The sequence below is a fragment of the Stegostoma tigrinum genome, chromosome 12 (assembly GCF_030684315.1).
Source record: "Stegostoma tigrinum isolate sSteTig4 chromosome 12, sSteTig4.hap1, whole genome shotgun sequence".
NCBI classification, from domain to species: Eukaryota; Metazoa; Chordata; class Chondrichthyes; order Orectolobiformes; family Stegostomatidae; genus Stegostoma; species Stegostoma tigrinum.
The window spans coordinates 80,863,818-80,886,605 of record NC_081365.1 but is presented as its reverse complement, the minus strand read 5'-3'; the positions used below and the strand labels follow the sequence as shown (position 1 = coordinate 80,886,605).

Below are 22,788 nucleotides of genomic sequence, written 5' to 3'. Positions count from 1 at the left end.
TGCACTTTAAGGCTGTAAACACGTCTTCTCTGGTAATATATGTGTGGTTCAAAACATCGCCACTTGTTTCCTTTATTTCCTTAACATCCAGGATTCTCTCCTGAGTAAACACTGAGGAGAAATATTCACCAAAAATCACCCCAGTCTCCTGTAAAAGGCCATGCTGATCTTTAAGGGGACCTATTCTCTCCCTTGCCACCATCTTACTCTTAATTTTGCTATAAAACCTCTTGAAATTATCTTTAACCTTATCTGTCAGATCAACCTCATGCCCTCCTTTTGATCTTCTGATTTCCCTTTTGAATATACTCCTATACTTTCTAGTCATCTAGGATTCACTTGAGCCTGATAGCTTAAACCCAATGTATGCTTTCTTTTCTTCCTGAGCAGAACCTCAAAATTCATCATCAGCCAGGGATCCCTAAACCTGCCTGTTTTTCCCTTCACACTAACATATTGCCCCTTGACTCTTGGAATCACCATTTTAAATGCCATTTGCCACTTGTTTCTTTTCTTTCAAACAGACTCAGCCAATCAACCAGTGCTGGATCCTGCCCAATGGCTCCAGAATTGGCCCTGCTCCTGTTTAGCACCTTAACATGTGGACCTTTCCTATCTTTTTACATAGCAATGTCAAAACTAAGAGAGTTATGGTCACTGGACCCAAAGTGTTCTCTCTTGCCCAACCTTGTTTCCTCAGAGGAGGTCCGGTGATGCAAACTCCGGAGTAGGACCCCCTACATATTGATTTAAAAAACGTTCATGGACACATTTGGCAAATTCAACCCCATGGGAGTGTGTTACATTCTGGATGGCCCAGTCAATACAGAGGAAATTAAACTCTCCAATCAATTTGAGGCTATTTGAGGTCTGTAATATAGTCCAAACAGAGTGACCATCCCCTTCTTGTTTCTAAGTTCTATCCATATCGCCTCATTTGAAAACCCCTTAAGAACATCCTCTCAAAGCACTGTTGTTATGTCCTCCCTTATCAAAAAGGTAACTCCCTCTCCTCACTTACTTGTACTTCAGTCATGCCTATTGCTTCTGTATGCTGGAACATACAGCTGCCAATCTTGCTCAGACTACTCAGTGGCCTTTCTCTTATTCAGACTTCCACCCTTGTGCAAACTAGTTTAAACTCTCCCGGATAACACTAGAAAGGACGTTGGACCCCCTCTGGTCTATAAACCTGTCCCTATAGCACAAGTCATCTGTACCGCAAAAGAGATCCCAATGACTGAAAATCCAAGAACTGTAAGCCACACCCGCTACACTAGCTCCTCATCCACGCATGAGGGGAATAGACAGGGTGGCTGGGAAGAAGCTTTTTCCCAGAGTCGGGGACTCAATTACCAGGGGTCATGAGTTCAAAGTGCGAGGAGGAAAGTTTAAGGGAGATGTGTGTGGAAAGTTCTTTACACAGAGGGTGATGGGTGCCTGGAATGTGTTGCCAGCGGAGGTGGTAGACGCAGACACATTAGCGTCTTTTAAGATGTATCTGGACAGCTACATGGATGGGCGGGGAGCAAAGGAATACAGACCTTAGAAAACAGATGACAGGTTAGACAGAGGATCTCGATCGGCGCAGGCTTGGAGGGCCGAAGGGTCTGTTCCTGTGCTGTAATTTTCTTTGTTCTTTGTTCTTTGCATTCATCTGGCCTATTTCCATTTTCACTAACACGTGGCACTGGGGAATCCAAAGATCAGTACACTTGAGATCCTGCTTTTTAACTTCTTACGTAACTCACAATATTCATTTCCCAGGACCCCATCCCTTTGTCTACCTCTGTTATTTGTATTGACATGCACAATGACTTCTGGCTGTTGAACCTCCCTCTTCAGAATGTTCTGTTACTGCTGATACATCCTTGATCCTGGTATCCAGGAGGGAACACAGTATCCTAGTGTCTCTTCTGCAGCCACAGTTTCTCCTCACACTTGAGTCTCCTATCAGTATTGCTCTGCCTAACAGCACCCTTTCCCTCTGGGCTTCAGAGCCAGTCACAGTGCAACTGACCTGACTGTTCCTGCAAACCCCTCAGAGGTCATCTCACCCATTAGTATCCAAAGCGGTCTTACGATTAATGAGGGGAATGGCCATGAGGAAACCCTGCACTATCTGACTTCCCCCTTTACCTCTTCTGGTGGTCACCCAGCTTCCTGCAGCCTGCACCTTGGGAGTGACCACTTCCTATAGCTCTTATTAATGATGTTCTCTGCATCCTGGATGATCCTGAGTGCATCAGGCTCCAGCTCCTGTTCCCTAACGCAGTCTGACAGGAGCCGCAGCTTGACGTATGTGGCCACCAGGAAAACTGGAAGACTCCCTGATCTCCCACATCCTGTAAGAGGAGCATGCCACTGCACTAACTGCTATCCCCATTACCTTCAATCTGGACAGAATGAAAGTAGATTTTAAGAGCTCTTTCCTGCTCTTACCTGTACCCCTGCTCATCCTCATCACGCTGAAACTGCTCGAACAGAAGCCTCAGCACTTCCACTCTAACACTGGCCCATTCTCTTAGTGGCTGCTCTCTTTTACATATTTACCTTTCCAGTCGTCTTCCTCACAGAGGCCTTTTTTTTGGTCAGATGAGGAGGGAGGATGAGGAACAACAATATAATGTTTCAGTTTTATCCACACCTGACTTGCTACAGGACCTGCTAAAAGATGAAATTACGACTCATTTGGATAGCAGTAACAGAATAGGTCAGAGTCGGCATGGATTTACAAAGGGGAAATTGTGCTTGACTAATCTTCTGGAATTTTTGATGTATCTATGAAGAAGGATAAGGGAGAGTCAGTGGATGTAGTGTATCTGGACTTTCAGAAAGCCTTTGATAAAGTCCCACATAGGAGATTGGTGAGCAAAATTAGGGCACATGGTATTGGGGGCAAAATACTGACTTGGATTGAAAATTGGCTGGCTGACAGGAAGCAAAGAGTAGTGATAAACGGGTACCTTTCGGAATGGCAAGCAGTGACCCTTGAGGTACCACAAGGCTCGGTGCTGGGACCGCAGCTGTTTACAATATACATTAATGATATAGACGAAGGCATTAAAAGTAATATTAGCAAATTTGCTGATGACACAAAGTTGGGTGGCAGTGTGAAATGTGAGGAGGATGTTATTAGAATACAAGGTGACTTGGACAGGCTAGGTGAGTGGACCATGGCAGATGCAGTTTAATGTGGATAAATGTGTGGTTATACACTTTGGTGGCAAGAACAGGAAGGCAGATTACTATCTCAATGGAGTCAAGTTAGGCAATGAGGAAGTACAACGAGATCTGGGTGTTCTTGTACATCAGTCAATGAAAGCAAGCATGCAGGTACAGCAAGTAGTGAAGAAAGCTAATAGCATGCTGGCCTTCATCACAAGAGGAATTGAGTATAGGAGCAAAGAGGTCCTTCTGCAGCTGTACAGGGCCCTGGTGAGACCACACCTGGAGTATTGTGTGCAGTTTTGGTCTCCCAATTTGAGGAAGGACATTCTTGCCTTTGAGGGAGTGCAGCGTAGGTTCACAAGGTCAATTCCCGAATGGCGGGACTATCATATGTTGAAAGATTGGAGCAACTGGGCTTGTATACTCTTGAGTTTAGAAGGATAAGAGGGGATCTGATTGAGACGTGTAAGATTATTAAGGGATTGGACACTCTGGAGGCAGGAAGCATGTTTCTGCTGATGGGTGAGTCCAGGACCAGGAGGACACAGTTTAAAAATAAGGGGTAGGCCATTTAGAACAGAGTTGAGGAAAAGCTTCTTCACCCAGAGAGTGGTGGATATATGGAATGCTCTGCCCCAGAAAGCAGTGGAGGCCAACTCTCTGGATGCTTTCAAGAAAGAGATAGACAGAGCTCTTAAAGATAGTGGAATCAAGGGTTATGGGGATAAAGCAGGAATAGGATACTGATTGTGGATGATCGGCCATGATCATAATGAATGGTGGTGCTGGCTCGATGGGCCAAATGGCCTACTCCAGCACCTATTGTCTATTGTCTACACTGTAATGATGACTGTCTCAATGTTTCCGATATTCCCACTCGTTCTTCTGAACTCCAACAAGTATAAGCCCTGCTATTCAACCACTTCTCACATGACAGTCCTTTTTTTTCCTGGAATCAACATTGTGAACCTCCGCTGAACTGCCTCCAGTGCCACCACATCCTTCCTCAAGTAAGGAGACAAAAACTGGACACAGCACTCCACATGTGGTCTCACCAATGCCTTATACAATAGCAACAACACTTCTTTACTTTTATAATCCAGTCGTTTTGGGATAACTGACATGATTTTGTTAGCCTTCCTTATATGCTGCACCTGCATGCACACTTCCTCTGATTCGTGCACAAAGCCACTCAGATCCCTCTGCACTGACGCACTTTGAATCTGTTTCCCATTTAAATCGTAATTTGACCTGATCCTTTTCCAATCAATGTGGACAATCTCACACTTACCCACATTAAACTCCATCTGCCAGAATCTGCCTATTCTCCTTGCCAATCAATATCCATCTATAAGCTCTTCGTTGACTCATCACAGCCTACTTTCCCACGTAGTTTAGTATCATCCATGAATTTTGCGATGTTTTCAAGTTTTTGACCCGTATCCTTAAATCTTTCACCTTATCCTTGAAAGTTGTCACCCAGGTTGAGACTGTTAAGAAGGCATACAGTGTTTTAGCTTTTATTAATAGAGGGATCGAGTTCCGGAACCAAGAGGCTATGCTGCAACTGTACAAAACTCTGGTGCAGCTGCACTTGGAGTATTACGTACAGTTCTGATCACCGCATTATAAGAAGGATGTGGAAGCTTTGGAAAGGGTGCAGAGGAGATTTACTAGGATGTTGCCTGGTATGGAGGGAAGGTCTTACGAGGAAAGACTGAGGGACTTGAGGCTGTTTTCATTAGAGAGAAGAAGGTTGAGCGGTGACTTAATTGAGACATATAAGATAATCAGAGGGTTAGATAGGGTGGATAGGGAGAGCCTTTTTCCTAGGATGGTGACAGCAAGCACGAGGGGTCATAGCTTTAAATTGAGGGGTGAAAGATATAGGACAGATGTCAGAGGTAGTTTCTTTACTCAGAGAGTAGTACGCTTTGCCTGCAACAGTAGTAGATTCGCCAACTTTAAGTACATTTAAGTCATCGTTGGACAAGCATATGGACGTACACGGAATAGTGTAGGTTAGATGGGCTTCAGATTGGTATGACAGGTTGGCACAACATCGAGGGCCGAAGGGCCAGTACTGTGCTGTAATGTTCTATGTTCTTTTGCCTTAAAACTATGCCCTCTAGTGTTGAACTTACCTTCCCTAAGGAAAAGGCCTTTGCTATTCACCTTAACTATGCTCCTTATGATTTCATAAACCTCTGTAAGGTCACTCCATCAGCCACCTGCACTCCACTGAAAAACATTCCAGCGAGTCCAGCCTCTCCTAATAATTCAAATACTCCAGTACCAGAAACATCTGTGTAAATATCTTCTACACCCTCTCTAATTTAATAATATCTTTCCTTTATCAGGGTGACGAGGACTGCACACAGTACTCCAAAAACGGCCTCACTAATGCCCTGCAACATGAAGCCTCAACCCCTAAACTCAATGTTTTCAGCAATGAAGTTTAGTGTGCCAAATACATTCTTTACCACTCTGTCCAACAATGACACAACGTTCAATGAAATATATATCTGAACCCTGAGGTCCGTCTGTTCTATAGAACTCTGCAGGGCCCTAAGTATCTGACTCAGTTTGGGATTTATTCAATTTTTGAACATCTGCAGTAGAGAATTTCAAAAATTTACACGCATTTAGATGAAGAAATTTCTCCTCATCTCAGTCCTAAACCTCATATTTTCTCGATGTCCAGCATTCCCTACACCTCTCAGCCTTACCTTCACCCTAACAGGAACATATTGTCTCTGGATTCTCGTTATCTCCTTTTTGAAGGCTTTCCACTTTCTAGCCATCGATTCACCCTGTGAATAAGCTCCCCCAATCAACTATTGCATGTTCTCGTCTCATCCCATCAAAATTTGCCTTTGTCCGAATTAGAATTTTAACTTTTAGATCAGGTCTGTCCTTGTCCGTCACTGTTTTAAAACTAATAGAACAGTTCTCCCCCACTGACACCTCAGTCACTTGCCCTGCCTTATTTCTAAAGAGAAGATTGGGTTTACCATCTTCTCCAGGAGAAATATTCATATACTGAATCAAGAAATATTGTGCACACACTTAACAAATTGCAATCCATCGAAGCCATTAACACTATGGCAGTGCCAAACTGTATTTAGAAGTTTAAAATCCCTGACAATTACCACCCTAATATTTTTGCAGATACTTGAGATTTTCTTAGAAATTTTATTCTCAGTTTCCTACTGACTATTTGTTGGGGGGGGGTTCTGTTGTACAATCTCAATAGGGTAACCTTCCCTTCCTTATTTCTCAGTTCCACCCAAATAACTTCACTGGACGTATTCCCCGGAAAATCCTACATACATACAGCTGTAATGTTATCCCTAATCAAAAATGCCTCTCTCACTCATCTCTTATAGTCATAGAGTAATACAGCATAGAAACAGGCCTTTCAGACCAAACTGGTCCATGCTTAACATGGTGCCCACTCAGCTAGTTCCAAATACCCGCATTTTGTCCAAATCCCTATGAATCTTTTCCATCCAAGTACCTGTCCAAATGATTTTTAAGTATTGCTTTTGTACCTGCTTCACGAACCCTCTTTGGCAGCTCATTCCATGTGCGCACCACTTCCTGCGTGAAGGAATTGCCCCTCAGGTCCTTCTTAAACCTTTCCCCTCTCAACTTAAATTTATGCCCTCTAGTTTTCAATTCCCCATCCCGGGGAAAAGACTATATGCATTCATTCTATCTATGCCCCTCATGATTATATACTCCTCAATAAGGTCACCACTCATTCTCCTACATTCGAGGAATAAAATTTTATCCTAGCCAACCTTTCCCTCAGGCCTACTAATCCTGGTAACATCCTTGTAATTTACTTTGCATACTTACCAGTTTAACTGTGGCATTTCTATAACAAGGTGAACGTAATTGGATTCAATACTCCAAGTGTAGCCTCACGAATGATTTTTACAACTTTAACCTAACGTCCCAACTCTTAGTCAGTCAGCTGTACAGGTTCGCTTCGCCTTTCTTCACTGCCCACATGGTACCTGCTCTGTTTTAAAAGGATCTTTATTTTGATTGTTTTTTTCCGAACTTCCAAAACAATGCAACAGTTTATAAAACAGTAATTACTGCTCCACAAATGAGAGCAAATCAGCTCCAACACTGAAAAAAAAACCTCCAAAAAGGAGCAGCTGTTGCAGCCAGATCTTTATTCTGACTTCCATCTTGGATTACTCCTTCAAGGAACAATGTAGTTGCACCCTTATGTTTCTTTGTTCAGCAACACTCTCCAAAGCCCTATGATTACCTGTAAAAGTTCTACACAAGGTTTGCCTTTTCCTGGTTTCTCCCATTTGCCTGCAAGACCGTGTTGCGTTGAATTTACTCCGAGTAGTGTGGACATTTTCTCCAGTTCACACTTTCATTAACACCCATTTGACATCTCAATTGCTCCTTCACCACCATTAGCAACTTCTTCTATTGGCCCTGAGCACTCTCACCATCTGCTCCCCTTGCTCTTTGCAATGTTATAAATTTCTTTTAATCTAATGCTATCCTGAGCTGCTCTGTGAAACTGAGGATGGATTCTTTTGGTTGAGATTTTATTTTTTGATGAAATGCATTTGATTTGAACTGGCTGAGCATATTCAGTCAGTCTTTATAGCTGAAATGCTCCATCCCAGGCAACATCATGCAGAACCACCTCTAAGCTCTGCCTATAGAGTGGTGACCAGGACTGCAACTAGTACCCCAGCTGTCACCTAAAATAATGTTACATACAGCTCCAAAATGATCTCCCTGTTCTTATAATCTATGCTGCGACTGATAAAGGCAAGTTTCCCGTGCACCTTCTTAGCTAATCCATTAACCTGTCCTTCCACTTTCAGGACGAGCACTCCAAGATCCCATTGTCACTCGGAGCTTCCTTATATCATTCATTAGTCCCTTGCATTGTCCCATATTCAAAAGTGCATTGCTTCAGGTTTCAGGAACCTTGGTCAGGTTTACATCACATCTGCCACTGTTCTGCCTATTGGCTTATATCTTCCTGTAATTTAGCACCTTCCTCCTATCAATCACCAGGGCAATGCTCATGGCATCTGTAAACTCACCTATTGTCCTTCAGCGTTCTCATTTTCATAGTTTATGATTGTCACAAACAAAAAGGAACCCAACAATGATCCTGTGGTACACCACAGCATACGGACTCCGGCCACACAAACAATCTTTGACCCCACCTTGCCTCCCGTCATTAAGGCAATGTTGAATCTAACTTGCCAATTTACTATGAATCCCATGAGCTTTTCCTTCTTTCCTAGTTTCTCATGTGGGATCTTGTCAAAGGCTTTGCTGAAATCCATATAAACTTCATCAAGCACTCTGCCCTCATCTACACATTTCGTCACCTCCTGTAATATTTCAATAGATTTGTCAGGTATGACTTCTGTCTGAAAAAGCCATACTGACAATCCCTGATCAAACCTTGACTCTCTAAATAGGGGTAAATTTTGTCTTCCCTGTCTTCTCCAATAATTTCCCTACTGTTGATGTTAGACTCAATGGTCTCTGGTTCCCCAGTCTATGTTTCTGACCCAACTTGTAAAGTGGAATCACATTAACTTCCCTCCAGTCCTTCAGCATCTCTCCTTGGACAGAGGTGATTTATATATTTGGGTCAGAGCCCCCTGCAGTTTCAACCCTGATCTTCCCCAATGGCCTGTAATACAACTTATTCAGACCTGGAAATTCTAAATCTACAAAAACCCTCTAATACCTTCTGCCTCTTATATCACTCTGCTGAATAACTTCACAGCCCATCTTCACAAATCCTGGATTTTCATCGTCCTTCTCCTGGATAAAGACAGATTGAAATATTCATTTAACAATCTACCAGTGTCCTCTGGGCTTCATGCACGGTTTGCCTCCTTAGTCCATAATAGTTATTCCCATGGTTATTCTCTTTCCCTTGATGTACTTGTACAATTGTCTTGGGCTTCTCCTTTCTCTTGACCATCACTGTTTTCTCATATATCCTCTTTACTCTCCTAATTAATTTATTTTGTTCCTTTCACACTTTCTGTACTCCTCTTCAGCCTATGTTGTTTTGCTCCCTTTGCACATGTTATAAGTTTTATTTTTCCTTTTTATCTAGTCCTGAATATTCTCAGACATCTGTGGTTCTCTGAGCTTGTTGTTCTTACATTTTACCCTCGGACACATATAGAATCTGTACCACCACCTCCTACTTTATGAATGTCTCCCACTGTTCTACTGTTGATTTATTCTCAAATTGCTCTTCCCAGTCTAGTTTGTTATGTCGTCAGCTAATTAAATCGGCCTTACCCAATGCAAATGCCACCACCCCACTTTTTGTGCAGAATGTATTTATCCTTTTCCATCACAAACTTAAAACGGACAGAGTTGTGGTTGCTATCACTAACATGTTCCCCCAATATCACATTGAACATCTGTATTATTTAATTCCTGAAAATGAAGCCTCACACTGCACCCTTTCTTGTAGGACCATCTGACATAAAACGCTTTTCTGGATTCATTCAAAAAAAAACCTGCCTCTTCTAGTCCCATTATATTGTGGTTATCTCTGTTATTATTGGGAGAATTGAGACTCCTTAATATAATTGCCCTATCACTATTTTTACATCCTATGTCAGAAATTGTTCATGTCCCAAAAAAACGTCATGACAAGTCTGTGGTGAATGGCCCAGATTAAATTAAATTCTCCATTCAGTGACCTTACAGAAATACACGGTCAGTCACTGTAGTCAGAACTGCTCCAGGTGGCCAACTGCTCATCAGTCTAGACATTTCTCATGAGAGACTTTTCCAGCAATAACTTCACTCAAAGAGTTGCCCTTCACTAAGGCCTGTTTTCACAGTAAAAGTGTTTTCCCTCAAGGCAATAAACTGATATGAGAATGTATGACCAACATACACAACGTTTGTTAGGAAATGATGCAACTTAATGAAATATTTTCATATTTCAGTACAGTTGAATCAACAATGCTATGACACAGAGTGGGAGCCTCCAGTCAGGGAACACTTCAGTGGTCAAGGACATTCAGCCTGCAATCTTTGGCTAAGTGTCCTCTAAGCCAGACTTTGAGATGCACAACGACGTAGAATCACCGAGCAGAGACTGATAGCCAGGCTCCAGACACATGAAGACGACATTAACCGTGATCTTGGGTTCATGCCGTATTACAGGTGACCCTAGCATACTGTTCTGTCTGTGAGACATCTTCCTTACTGTCCTGTTTTGACAGCATTGACAACATTTTGACATCTTGATACTTTAAATAGTTTGTAGAGTTTTGAATTCAGCATGTGAGTCCAGCCATTTAGTTTGTCTCCAGCAACACCTTGTTTTTACCTTTTTGTAATTATATCTCCACCTCAATTAATCGGATTTTAGGTCACTCCTTCACTGGTTATTTAGCTGTTGAAAGTTTTAAGTTACTGAATCACCATCTAACACTCTTGGTCACCTGCAGAGACTTATTATCTTACATTCTACTCACATCAGTTGTGATCTTTTGACCTCTCTGCCCTTGATCTCTTTGCCTACAAACTCTAGGTCTGTATGCTCTACTCTCTCCCTGCACCTAATGAAGGGCCTGAGCTCTAAAAGCTCATGTGATTTCAAATAAACCTGAAGGCAAATACAAAACAAAGAAAGAAGGCTTGAAATAACTTAACATGATTGGAATATGTAACAGAACAATAGATTATTTGCCTGCGAAACAAGAATTGTTCAAATATAGAAATATCCCAGTAGCACAACCTTGACAAAAACAAATTCAGTAAAATAGCTTGTCTCACAATCAATTATAGCAGCAGGAAGAGAACCCAAGCTTTTAGCTGTTAAAGAGAGAGGAATAAGAGCTTCTGCATCGAGCTTCAAGGCTCCACAAATTAGCAAAAGGTACACCAAACTCCTGGTTTTGGTGGTAGATGACCCCACTCTCTCATGCTGCTTCTACTGCTCCAACTTAAAAAAAACCAAGGCATCACAAGCTGGTTACTTTATTTGTTTGGAACTTACTGCTTGCCAGCTCCATCTCAACGTCTCTTCATAAAAAACCAGGACAAACTACAACTCTTACAGCCATTGTATCATCACGTACAATAATTGCTATTCTCAAACTGCATCCACCATGAGTTTAGAAGTTGTTGCTTTCATTCAAATTCACTTTCCAATATCCATCCTTCATATCTAAGAGATGATGACCTTTGCTTTGACAGGTTGTGCTAATGTTTCTTCCAAACCAGAACATATCTTCAAAGCTTAGGTAGGTACTTTCAATTTCAACGCTGTCTTTAAATATCCTAAGATTTTTCCCTGTTACCACAGCTGTTAAACTGAACAGTAGGGGTTTTACTTTCCCCATTACTTCCATCTTTTGAAGCTATTCTATTTTGCTTTACAAGCAAGACATTGAACTGGCTGAAAAGACTCTTGCTAGATGTTGAGTTTGCCTAACAAATTTGCTCGCTTGTACGATAAAGCATATTGCACTCTTCCCTCAATACTGATACCAGAATTAATATTCTAAACTGCTCAGGTTTCTTGATGAACTCTGTGCCAATTTCTTCAATCTGCCATTGATTCTTGCAGAAATTCAAATTTATTTTAATTCTTCCAATGGCCAGTGGGAAATGAAGAAATAACTGAAAATGTAAAAACAGAAGAATTGTTGGAGTTATTTTAGCTTCCTGTGTTGACTGAGACTTCCATAATGCCAGGGGATTAGATGGGGGTGGGAGAGGGGGTGTTTGCAGGTGCATCTAGAGTGTTTCTTGAAACAATATGTACATAGTTCAAATGAGGAAAGGGTCATTCTACGCATGGAATGAAGGAATGTGCTCAGCCAGGTCATCGAAGTTTTTGTGGGGGAGTATTTCAGGAACAGTGATCATAATTCTATAACATTCAAGTTACTCATGGATAAGGTAGCAGTTGTCTTCAGGTGAATGTATTAAGTAGGGAAAAGCTAATGATGACAATATTAGACAGGAACTGGGAAATGTAGATTGGCAAATTTATAGAGGTTCTTAAAATCATGAGGGGCATACATAAGGTAAACAGCAAAAGTCGTTTCCCTGGATAAGGGAGTTCAAAACAAGATAAGGGAGAATGATTTAAAAGAGATGGAGGGGGCAACTTTTTCAGACAGAGAGTGGTTGGTTTGTGAAATGCACTGGCAGAGGAACTGGTAGATGCAGGTACAATTACAACAGTTAAAAGGCATTCGGATCAGTACCTTAAATTAAAAGAATGAAATGGATTAAGGCCAAACGCACGCTCACAGGGCTAGTTTAATGTGGAAAATTTGCTTGATTTGGACAAGTTGGACGTCAGGATCTGCTGCGTTGCTCAATGACTCTCTATCTCAATAAACTAGCAATCTTCATGAATGATATTAAAATAGGTGGTAAACAGGCTGTGATGAGGAGATAGAGGTTGCAGGTGGATATCCATAGGCTAGGAGAATGGGCCAGAATCATGCAGAAAGATAAAAGGAATGTGCATGAACAAGGCAGGAGATTTGCATTGGATAATAAAGTATATTCAGGCAAATGACCTCCTTCTGCACTGTAATTATTCTGTAATACTGTTCCCAGGCGAGGGCAGGGAAGCAGAAAATGTGATGTTATTTGTTTAATGAGTGTAGTTAAAATTCCATATGGTGTAATTGACTTTTATCACCTGGGTACTGCGAGATCCATAAATGGGATTTGCCTGTGGATAGGATCTGCACTTGTCCTGGAACACATCAGTGCAAAGTGAACTCCCATTCCCTTAGAAATAAAATGGGGCTGGCAGCAATCCTCCAGATAAAGGAAATTTACTATCCTGTCCTGGCAACCTTTGGTGTTCCTGGTAAGTCAGTGAATCCTTGTTGGTAAATTGTTGTCACGGGAGGTGAAGGTTTGGTGCCTGATAGATATTTTCGCATTTTCCTCTCTTACACCAGTGCTGCACAATCCCAGAGCCACTGAAATTCAATGTTTCAAATATGTTTGTGGCAAGGGAGGTGTTAATGAAAAATGGGAGCTTGAAATTCATCCATACAGCACAGAATTTCTCTCTCTCACTCTCCCTCTCCCTCCCTCCACCCACCAGCCCCTTGTACAGCTGCAGTGTCTATATTTGAGTGACTCCCATTATTAATCCTCTTTTCAGCCTGCTAACGTTTTGTGTCTGCACCTTCCCATTAATGTATATGATTAAACATTGTAAAGTTAACACCTAATGTACCCGCTAATATATTCCTATTTTTAACTTATTTTGAACTACATATTACTTTTATCAACTACTTTTATCCCTTTGCTGTATTCAAGAATTAGACCTAGGTATTTGTACCTATGATGTTACCATAAGAAGGCAGACATTGGAAAGGTTTTTCACTGTACTATTAGAATGGGACACAAATGACAATTAAAAGGATATTTGATACTGTATATTGTATATGCTATAAACAGCACTCCTGAAAGCCAACGGAAGAAATAATAGATATAACCTTTCCATGTAGGCCACAATAATTTTCCACTTCTCTGTCTGTTTCTTACAGCAAATGTTATGACCATTGTGATTCTCTCCAGGGGTAAGTGTGGCCTTTCGAAATGTGTCTCTGTCTACATGGTGGGCATGGCAGTAGCTGACCTAGTCGTCATGATTTTCAATGTGATTGTGTACTTGATATTTAATTATCACTTTCCATATTCTTTTCTGTCTTACACTGCTGTATGTAAATTTGTGTTGTACATAACTTTCGCCACTCTAGACATGTCAGTGTGGTTCACAGTCACATTCACGTTTGACCGATTTGTGGCAATCTGTTGTCATGACTTTAAAGAAAAGTTCTGCACCAAGAGAATTGCAACAACAGTTATGGTAACATCTTCTGTCCTGACTTGTTTAAAGGGTGTTCCTATGTTCTTTTTATATGAAGCTGAACAGATAATTAACAATGTGCAATGGGGGTGCAGGACAAAAGCAGCTGTTTATACAATACCCGCATGGTCAGTGTACGGTTGGCTGCAGTCAACATCAGTAGTTTTGCTTCCTTTCACTCTCATGGCCTTGTTTAATTCTTTGACTGTCAGACGTATTTTATTGGCTAACAGAACACGCAAGGGACTCCGAACTAAGGGAAGTGAGATACAGAGTGATCCAGAGGTGAAGAATCGGAGGAAATCCATCATATTACTATTCACTGTGTCAGGCAGCTTTATTCTGTTGTGGTTAACATCTGTTGGAAGTTTTGCAGCCACTCGACTATCAAGCAGTGTTTATTATCAAGGTGATTACTCAAATCCTGGATATATAGCCACGGAAACTGGATATCTGCTCATGTATTTGAGTTCCTGCACAAACACATGTATTTATGCAGCAACCCAGAGGAAATTCAGAGAAGAGCTGAGAAATGTTCTGAAGTCTCCTTGGAAAGAATTTCATGATTTTCTTTTAATATGGAGCATGTTAATTCAAACCAAAAAATAAATATCTCGTAACTAAAATGATGTTTTGTCTGGTTTGCTGTATATATGAATGTCAATCGTCCTGAGAATGAGATTCTGACCTTGTCACGGTGGCATGGCAGCACGGTGGATCAGTGGTTAGCAATACTGCACCATAGTACCAGGGACCTGGATTTTATTCCAGCCTCAGGCAAACATCTGTTTGCACATGCAACCCATGTTTGCATGGGTTTCCGAGATAACAAAGTGTGGAGCTGGATGAACCCAGCAAGCCAAACAGCATCTTAGGCTAAGATGCTGCTTGGCCTGCTGTGTTCATCCAGCTCCACACTTGGTTATCTCGGATTCTCCAGCATCTGCAGTTCCCATTATCTCTTTGCATTGGTTTCCTCCAGGTTTTACAGCTTCCTCTCAAAATCGCAAGATGTGCAAGTCACATGGATTGGCCATGCTGAAATGGCCATAGTGTCCAAGGGAGTGCTGGCTAGGTGGATTCGTCATGGAAAATACAGGGTTATGGGGATAGAGTGGGGGTGCTCTTCAGAGGGTCGATGTGGACACAATGGGCCGAATGGCTTATATCCACAATGTAGGAATTGTATGATTCTGTGCAGAAAGTAAGTAAATTCAAACTGTTCACCATGTCAGGGCAGCACTTGCTATGAGGTATCAGTAGTGCCAAAGTAAGCCAATAGAAATTCGCTAAAAACTAGCTGTTAAATTGAACATATGCCCCTCAAGGTAATCATGTTACTTCCATTTGGAAGTATGACAGAAGTAACAATCGTGCCTATAGTTGTGTCTAAGAAAGTTTCTTAGCAAATCCATAGAATCACTTCAGTGTGGAAACAGGCCACTGAGCCCAAATAGGCCACACCGACCCTCTGAAAAGCATCCCATCCAGCCACATCCTACTACCCTATCCCTGCATTTCCCATGGCTAACACACTTAACCTACACATCCTTGAACACTGTGGGTAACTTAACATGGCCCTTCCACCGAACCTGCACATCTTTGGACATCTGTGACAGGAAACTGGAGCACCCGGAGGAAACCCACACAGACATGGGACAATGCGCAAACTCACGCAGACATTCGCCCGAAGGCGGAATCAAACCCAGGTCCTTGACACTGTGAGGAAACAATGATTACCTCTGAGCCACTGTGTTACCAGCAAATGAAATGTAAAAATATATAAAAAGTGATCTGGTATTTTCTTGATTCAAATGGCCCATCAATATGAGAGTTGCATAGCAAACAGAAATCTGTTTCGATTTGTAAAGTCAGTGGGAAATTGCTGACCAATAGCATGAGAATGTGTGTTGGGCCAGAAAAAACACAATTGTTGGAATGCCAAGAATGGATCTGAGGTGTCAGGTTGCATACAGAGAAATCTCTGCTTTTCCACACCCTGAAAACAGAGTTTGAGGTCCGGGATAACAAGGTGTAGAGCTGGATGAACACAGCAGGCTAAGCAGCATTAGAGGAGCAGGAGGCTGACATTTCAGGCCTAAACCCTTCTTCACTGGTGCAAAATACTGAACATCACATTAAACAAAGAAACAAACAGAGGAAACTTCATTAATTTGGTAGAAGTCTAGCCTTTGCTACATTTCACTTCATATTAGTTAATGGAATAAGATGTAAAGGGAAAGGAGAATCAAAACAGCCAAAAGAATCAAGCAAAATGAAAAGAGAAATGGAGGCATTCAGATTATTACAGGGAAATCTCTTACTTTTCATTTTACAAGAGTCCTTCTTCCATTTTACGAGAAAGATTTTTGTCATTTCATCTCTTTCTCTTCCCCAACAACAGACATTCCTCTTTTTTCCATCCTACATGTTTCCACTTGTTGGAAAACTATTGTTTTTTAACTCCTCTCAGTTTTGATGAGATGTTAATGTTTTATTTTCCCAACCAGCAATATTCCTGATCGGCTCAGTGGTTCTCTGCTTTTCTGTTCTGTCTTGTGGCAGATAAGGCATGGAAGATTTTTGACCCAAACATGGGACAGAGGTATTTAAATACTTCAATATGTTTAATTTTCATGATGCTTAACTCAAAACTGGGAGGGCATTCACACCAGTCAAGCAACAACCTCACTTAGTCACAGTCATGGAATGATACTGTGCCTGAGCGATAATGTAAGAATTCTTGATTCACCAACTTGGGGCATTTTCTTAATAACCATCAGGACAGAGGTAGAGGGGCAATAGAATATGATTGGAACTGCATGTCTACTGGAACTATGGAACTATTCATTCCAGAATCATGAAATCTCATGGCATCTTCTGAAGAATGGGACAGAGAACCTGCTGCTGAATCCCATCTCTTCCATCCGACTCATGGGTGATGACTCTGCGCTCCTCCACATTGAGCAGTCTGAGGAGGAAGCACGGATGTTGCATGGACTACCTCTTCATGTGGGACCTAAGTATACATCCCCAACAATCATTTTATAGCACCGATACAGACTGGTGTAGCTAAATGCAAAAGGACATTGCTGCTAGATTGAACTTGTAGCAGGTATTCAGGGAATTTAGAAGGACAGAGAGTGGTGCACGTACAGTATGGGCTGCCAGAGGAAGTGGTTAAGGCATATACAACAGCATCATTTAAATAGCGCTTGGATAGGTACTTGCAATGGAAGGATTTAGGGAAATATTGACCAAGTGTGAGCAATTGGAAGTAACTGAGTGAGTACCATGGTTATTTCCATGTTATTTTACTCTGTGACAAGTGCAACATATCCAAAGCAAGAATATCATTACTTAGGAAAGTCAAGGTTTCATTGTACTGTGTGGGTGTTGGCAATGAGCACTTGGGAAACACAATGTCATCTTTTCATTGGATTCTACACTCCTTGTAAAAGACAGGGACAAAATGGAAAACACATTCTTTATCACTTGTGTTATGAAGAATGCTGATGTTCTTCCTAGTCAAGACAGATCTCAGACTCATATGTCATTTGATATGTATTCTTTATTCTTTTCATTTGACAAGATGGTCTTTCATTGAAACACTACTGTGCATTGCTATAGGGGTCTGGTCTCAACAATAAAACAGCAGTTAATTAAGCAAAAAATGATAAACTAGAATAAGTCAAGCTACATCCAAGTAACACACTTTGAAAGATTTCAACACACACAGTAAACAGACAACACTACATCCACCCCGATGGCACACACACCAGAGAATTTCCTTCTCTGTCACTGATATTCCTTTGATTTAAGTGTTGGTTTCAATGTCTGGTTTTGAGATATTGGTAGCTTCTTCCTTGAGTATTCACTCAACTTTGAGGTCCAACCTTCTCAGCATCAAATAACATTTTATGATTCTAGGAATTCACAGAATTCAGGGGAACACAGCGGAATGGAGTTTGATTAGATCAAGGGCCAAAGAAATGGGAAATTGGGTTGGATGGAGGTGGGGTGGAGATAAGGCAAGAGGCAAAATATCTGGGACTTGTGGGTGGGTTGGAGAGATCAGGTCCAGTCTGTTTCCAGCCACCTGTTTGTCCACCTTGGATTCCAGCATCTGCACTTGTTTTGCCTCTGAAGAGATTGTGACTGATTGGTGAAGAGATCAGGGTGGGGTGTAAAGTCACTGAGATGGAGGTAAATGTGAGTAATCAGGGCAAGGGACAAAGGGACTGGAGGTCAGGGCGAGAGAAGAGATCTGGACAAAGGCAAAGACTTTTTAGGTATAGGAGGGCGATCAGGACAAGGAGCAGTGAGACTTGGACTAGGTCTGTGAAGAGATCAGAACAAGGGGCGGTGAGACTGGGACAGGAAGAGAGAGAGTGAAATTGGGACAAGGGCAAAAAGACTTAGACTGGGGAAGGGTGAAAGAAGATGTCAGTGGACTGATCCAAACGGGGTAGGAAGAAATTATGACAGGGGGAGAGGTCAGGACTGGGGAGTAATAGATAGGAAATTGGAAATCTGACAGCATCTGTGAAAAGAAATCAGAGTTAACTATTTGGTCCAGCGATCCTTCCTCAGATGTTAGTGAGGGAAAGGTTGGTTTTTACGCAGAAGTTGGGAGATGGAGTGAGGAGTGAACAATATTGGAGATAGGGTGCAAAGAGGATGAAGAACTGTTGGACAGACAAAAGAGTGGACAACAAGTTTCGATAGGTATGTCCCTGTCAGGCAGGGAGGAAGGGATAAGGTAAGGGAACCATAGTTTACTAAAGAAATTGTATCTCTCATTGAGACACGATGGTTCAGATGTGGTGATGCAGACTTACAGATTAGCTAGGAAGGATTTAAAGAGTGAGTTAAGAAGAGCAAGGAGGGGTCATGAGCAGACATTAGCAGGTAGAATAAAGGAGAACCCTAAAGCTTTCTATAGGTATGTGACGAATAAGAAGATGAATAGGGTAGGAATAGGGCTAGTCAAAGACAGAAATGGGAAGTTGTGTGTGGACCCTGTGGAGATCAGAGAGGTCCTAAACGAATATTTCTCAACTGTTTTTACTCAGGAAAAGGAGAATATTGTAGAGGAGAAGACTGAGTTACGAGCTACTAGAATTGAAAGGATTGAGGTTAGTAAGGAGGGGGTGTTATCGATCCTAGAAGGTTTGAAGGTAGATAAATCCCCTGGGCCAGATGGGATTTTTTTTCAAGGATTCTCTGGGAAGCAAAGGAGGAGGTGGCGGAGACTTTGGCCTTGATCTTTGGGTCCTCATTGTCTACAGGTTTAGTACCAGAAGGCTGGAGGGTTGCAAATGTTATGCCCTTGTTCAAGAAGGGCAGTGAAGATGATCCAGGTAATTATAGGCCTGTGAGCCTTACGTCTGTTGTAGGAAAAGTTTTGGAAAGGATTATAAGAGATAGGATTTATAATCATCTAGCAAGCAACAATTTGATTGAAGATAGTAAACATGGATTCGTCAAGGGCAGGTCGTGTCTCACAAACCTCATTGAGTTTTTTGAGAAGGTGACCAAGCATGTGGATGAAGATAGGACAGTTGACATGGCGTACATGGACTTCAGTAAAGCTTTTGATAAGGTTCCACATGGTAGGCTATTGGGGAAAATACAGAGGCACGGGATTGAGGGAGATTTAGCAGTTTGGATTAGAAACTGGCTTTCTGTAAGAAGGTAACAAGTGGTGGTTGATGGAAAATATTCAGCCTGGAGTCCGGTTACTAGTGGTGTGCCTCAAGGATCTGTTTTGGGACCACTGCTGTTTTCCATTTTTATAAATGACTTGGACACAGGCATAGGTGGATGGATTAGTAAATTTGCAGATGACACTAAAGTCGGTGGAGTGGTGGACAGTGTGGAAGAATGTTGCAGGTTGCAGGGAGACTTGGATAAACTGCAGAATTGGGCTGAAAGGTGGCAAATGGAGTTCAATGCAGATAAATGTGAGGTGATTCACTTTGGGAAGAATAATAGGAAAGCAGAATACTGGGTCACTGGAAAGATTCTTGGCAGTGTGGATGTGCAGAGGGATCTTGGTGTCCATGTACATGGATCCCTGGAAGTTGCCACCCAGGCTGATGGTGCTGTTAAGAAGGCTTACAGTGTGTTAGGTTTTATTGGTAGAGGGATTGAGTTCCAGAGCCATGATGTCATGCTGCAACTGTACAAAACGCTAGTGCGGCCTCATTTGGAATATTGCGTACAGTTCTGGTCGCCCCATTACTGGAAGGATGTGGAAGCATTGGAAAAGGTGCAGAGGAGATTTACCAGGATGTTGCCTGGTCTGGAGTGAAGACCTTACGAAGAAAGGCTGAGGGACTTGGATCTGTTCTCATTGGAGTGAAGAAGGCTAAGAGGGGATTTAATAGAGACATATAAGATGATCAGAGGATTAGATAGGGTGGACAGTGAGAGTCTTTTTCTGAGGATGATGACGTCAGCTTGTATGAGGGGGCATAGCTACAAATTGAGGGGTAATAGATTTAAGACAGATGTCAGAGGCATGTTCTTTACTCAGAGAGTGGTAAGGGTGTGGAACGCTCTGCCTGCCAATGTAGTTAACTCAGCCACATTAGGGGCATTTAAACAGTTCTTGGATGAGCAGATGGATGATGATGGGATAGTGTGGGGGAGGGGCTTAGACTAGTTCACAGGTCGGCGCAACATCGAGGGCCAAAGGGCCTGTTCTGCACTGTATTGTTCTATGTTCTATGAGTTGCTAAGGAAAATGAATAGCTGCTAATGGGGACTATTCATGGCCACCAATGGGTTGTGTGTAATAGCAGGCCATATAAGAATGCTGGCTGAGATAACAAACTGTCGAGCTGGATGAATACAGCAGACCAAGCAGCATCAGAAGAGCAGGAAGGCTGAAGATTCGGGCCTAGACCCTTCTTCAGAAATCATTTCTGAAGAAGGGTCTAGGCCCGAAACGTCAGCCTTCCTGCTCCTCTGATGCTGCTTGGCCTGCTGTGTTCATCCAACTCTACACCTTGTTATCTCAGATTCTCCAGCATCTGCAGTTCCTACTATCTCGACCCAAGAATAATGCCTGTTGTGTGGGAGTTGGGGGAAGGACATGGGACAAGCTGCCTCAAGCCCTAAAATTATTCAACTCAATATTGAGTCCAGAAGGCTGCAGGGTGCTCAAGAGGGAAATGAGGTGCTATTCTTTCAGCTTGCACTGAGCTTTGTAGGAACACTGCAGCATGCCTGAGACAGAGATGATTAGCCAGAGAACAAGGTGGCATGTTGAAGTGCCAGGCAACAGGAAGCTCTGGGTCATTTCTGCGCAGTGGTCACCCAGTCTATGGTTTGTTTCCCCAGTGTAGAGGAGGCTACATTGTGAACAGCGAATTCTGTCCACTAGATTGAGTGAAGAACAGGTAAAGCACTGCTTCACCTGAAAGGAGTGTTTGGTCCCTTGGATACTGAGGACAGAGAAAGTGAACAGTCAAGCATTTTGACTTCTGCTGTTGCATGGAAACATGTTGGGAGTGAAGAAGGCTTCTACCACTATGCCCCAGAGGGAACAGTCCCTGCAGAAGGCTGACAGTCGAGGGAGAAGAATATGTGTCTGGTGGTGGCATCGCACTGGAGGTGACAGAATTGGTGGCTAATGATCCTCTAATTGTGGATGCTGGTGGGATGGTAGGTGAGGACAAGGGGGACCTTATCACTGTTAGAACATAGAACATAGAACATTACAGCACAGTACAGGCCCTTTGGCCCTCAAAGTTATGCTGACCTGTCATTCCGATCTGAAGCCCATCTAACCTACACTATTTCATGTACGTCCATATCCTTGTCCAATGTGTTGTGGGAGTCAAGGAAGGGGGTGAGGGCTGATGTGCCGGAGATGGATTGGACCCAGGTGAGGAATCCTCCGTTGAGGAAGAAGGTGGGCCCTTTGTTGAAGTTGGTACCATCAGAACAGATGCAACTGAGACAGAGGAAGTGGAAAAAAGGAATAGAGTCTGTTCAGGAAGCTGAGTGTGAGAATGCATGTCAAGGTAATTGAGTCGGCGGGGTGTATAGTTGAAGTTGCTGGCCAGCCAATGCACAGAAACGGAAACAGAGCTGTGAAGAAATGAAAGGGCAGAGCCAGGGATTGACCAATGGAAATTGGTAGCTAAACTGATAAACCTTTCTAATTCCAGACAAGAAAGGGAAGCAGTACAAATGATATCATCGACGCGTCGAAGAAAGAGTTGTGGGTGGCGTCCAGAATAGGTCTGCAGCAAGAAATCTTCCAAGTAACCTTAAAAGGTCCAGGCAGTATCTGGGCCACATGTGTATACCCATGGCCAACCCTCTGACCTGAAGAAAGAGGAGTTAAAAGAGAAGCTGTTCAGATTAAGGATGTAAAGCTTCAAAGGGATCATGGAATATAAGTGGCAAAGCGACTAGACTCAGGGGGACAAAAAACCATGAGGTAGGGAATCCAGTAAGAGATTGTGATTGGGGGTGGTGTGTGTTGGGTGGGAATATGTCAGGACTCGGAGCAAAAAGAGATCAGCGCAAGGTTTTGCACCCCTAGGTTTTGCACATCCCAAATTGCACTTCCCTCCAATGGTCTCTGTCCAACTGCCTGATTTGCACCAAATATAATTCCTTTACTACCCACCTAACATATATGAAAGCTATGTATAGGACTCAGTGAGGAGGTAGGAAATTGTAAACGGATGGAGATACAA

At 42.4% G+C, this 22,788-nt stretch overlaps 1 protein-coding gene across 1 annotated transcript; it reads left to right on the top strand.

Annotated features, from left to right (window-relative positions):
- The first annotated feature begins 12,945 nt into the window (after positions 1–12,945).
- LOC132210421 (probable G-protein coupled receptor 139) lies at positions 12,946–14,677 on the top strand. The gene is made up of 2 exons (XM_059650011.1): positions 12,946–13,054; positions 13,746–14,677. The coding sequence occupies exons 1-2, from the start codon at positions 12,985–12,987 to the stop codon at positions 14,675–14,677; spliced, it is 1,002 nt and encodes a 333-aa protein (XP_059505994.1). The 5' UTR covers positions 12,946–12,984.
- The last annotated feature ends 8,111 nt before the right edge of the window (positions 14,678–22,788 follow it).

Excerpts from the sequence above, each read along its gene's own strand:
- LOC132210421 (XM_059650011.1), top strand. The coding sequence starts at position 12,985 with ATGGGGCTGGCAGCAATCCTCCAGATAAAGGAAATTTACTATCCTGTC. Across the intron at positions 13,055-13,745 it reads GGCAACCTTTGGTGTTCCTG|CAAATGTTATGACCATTGTG; the intron begins GTAAGTCAGTGA and ends TGTTTCTTACAG.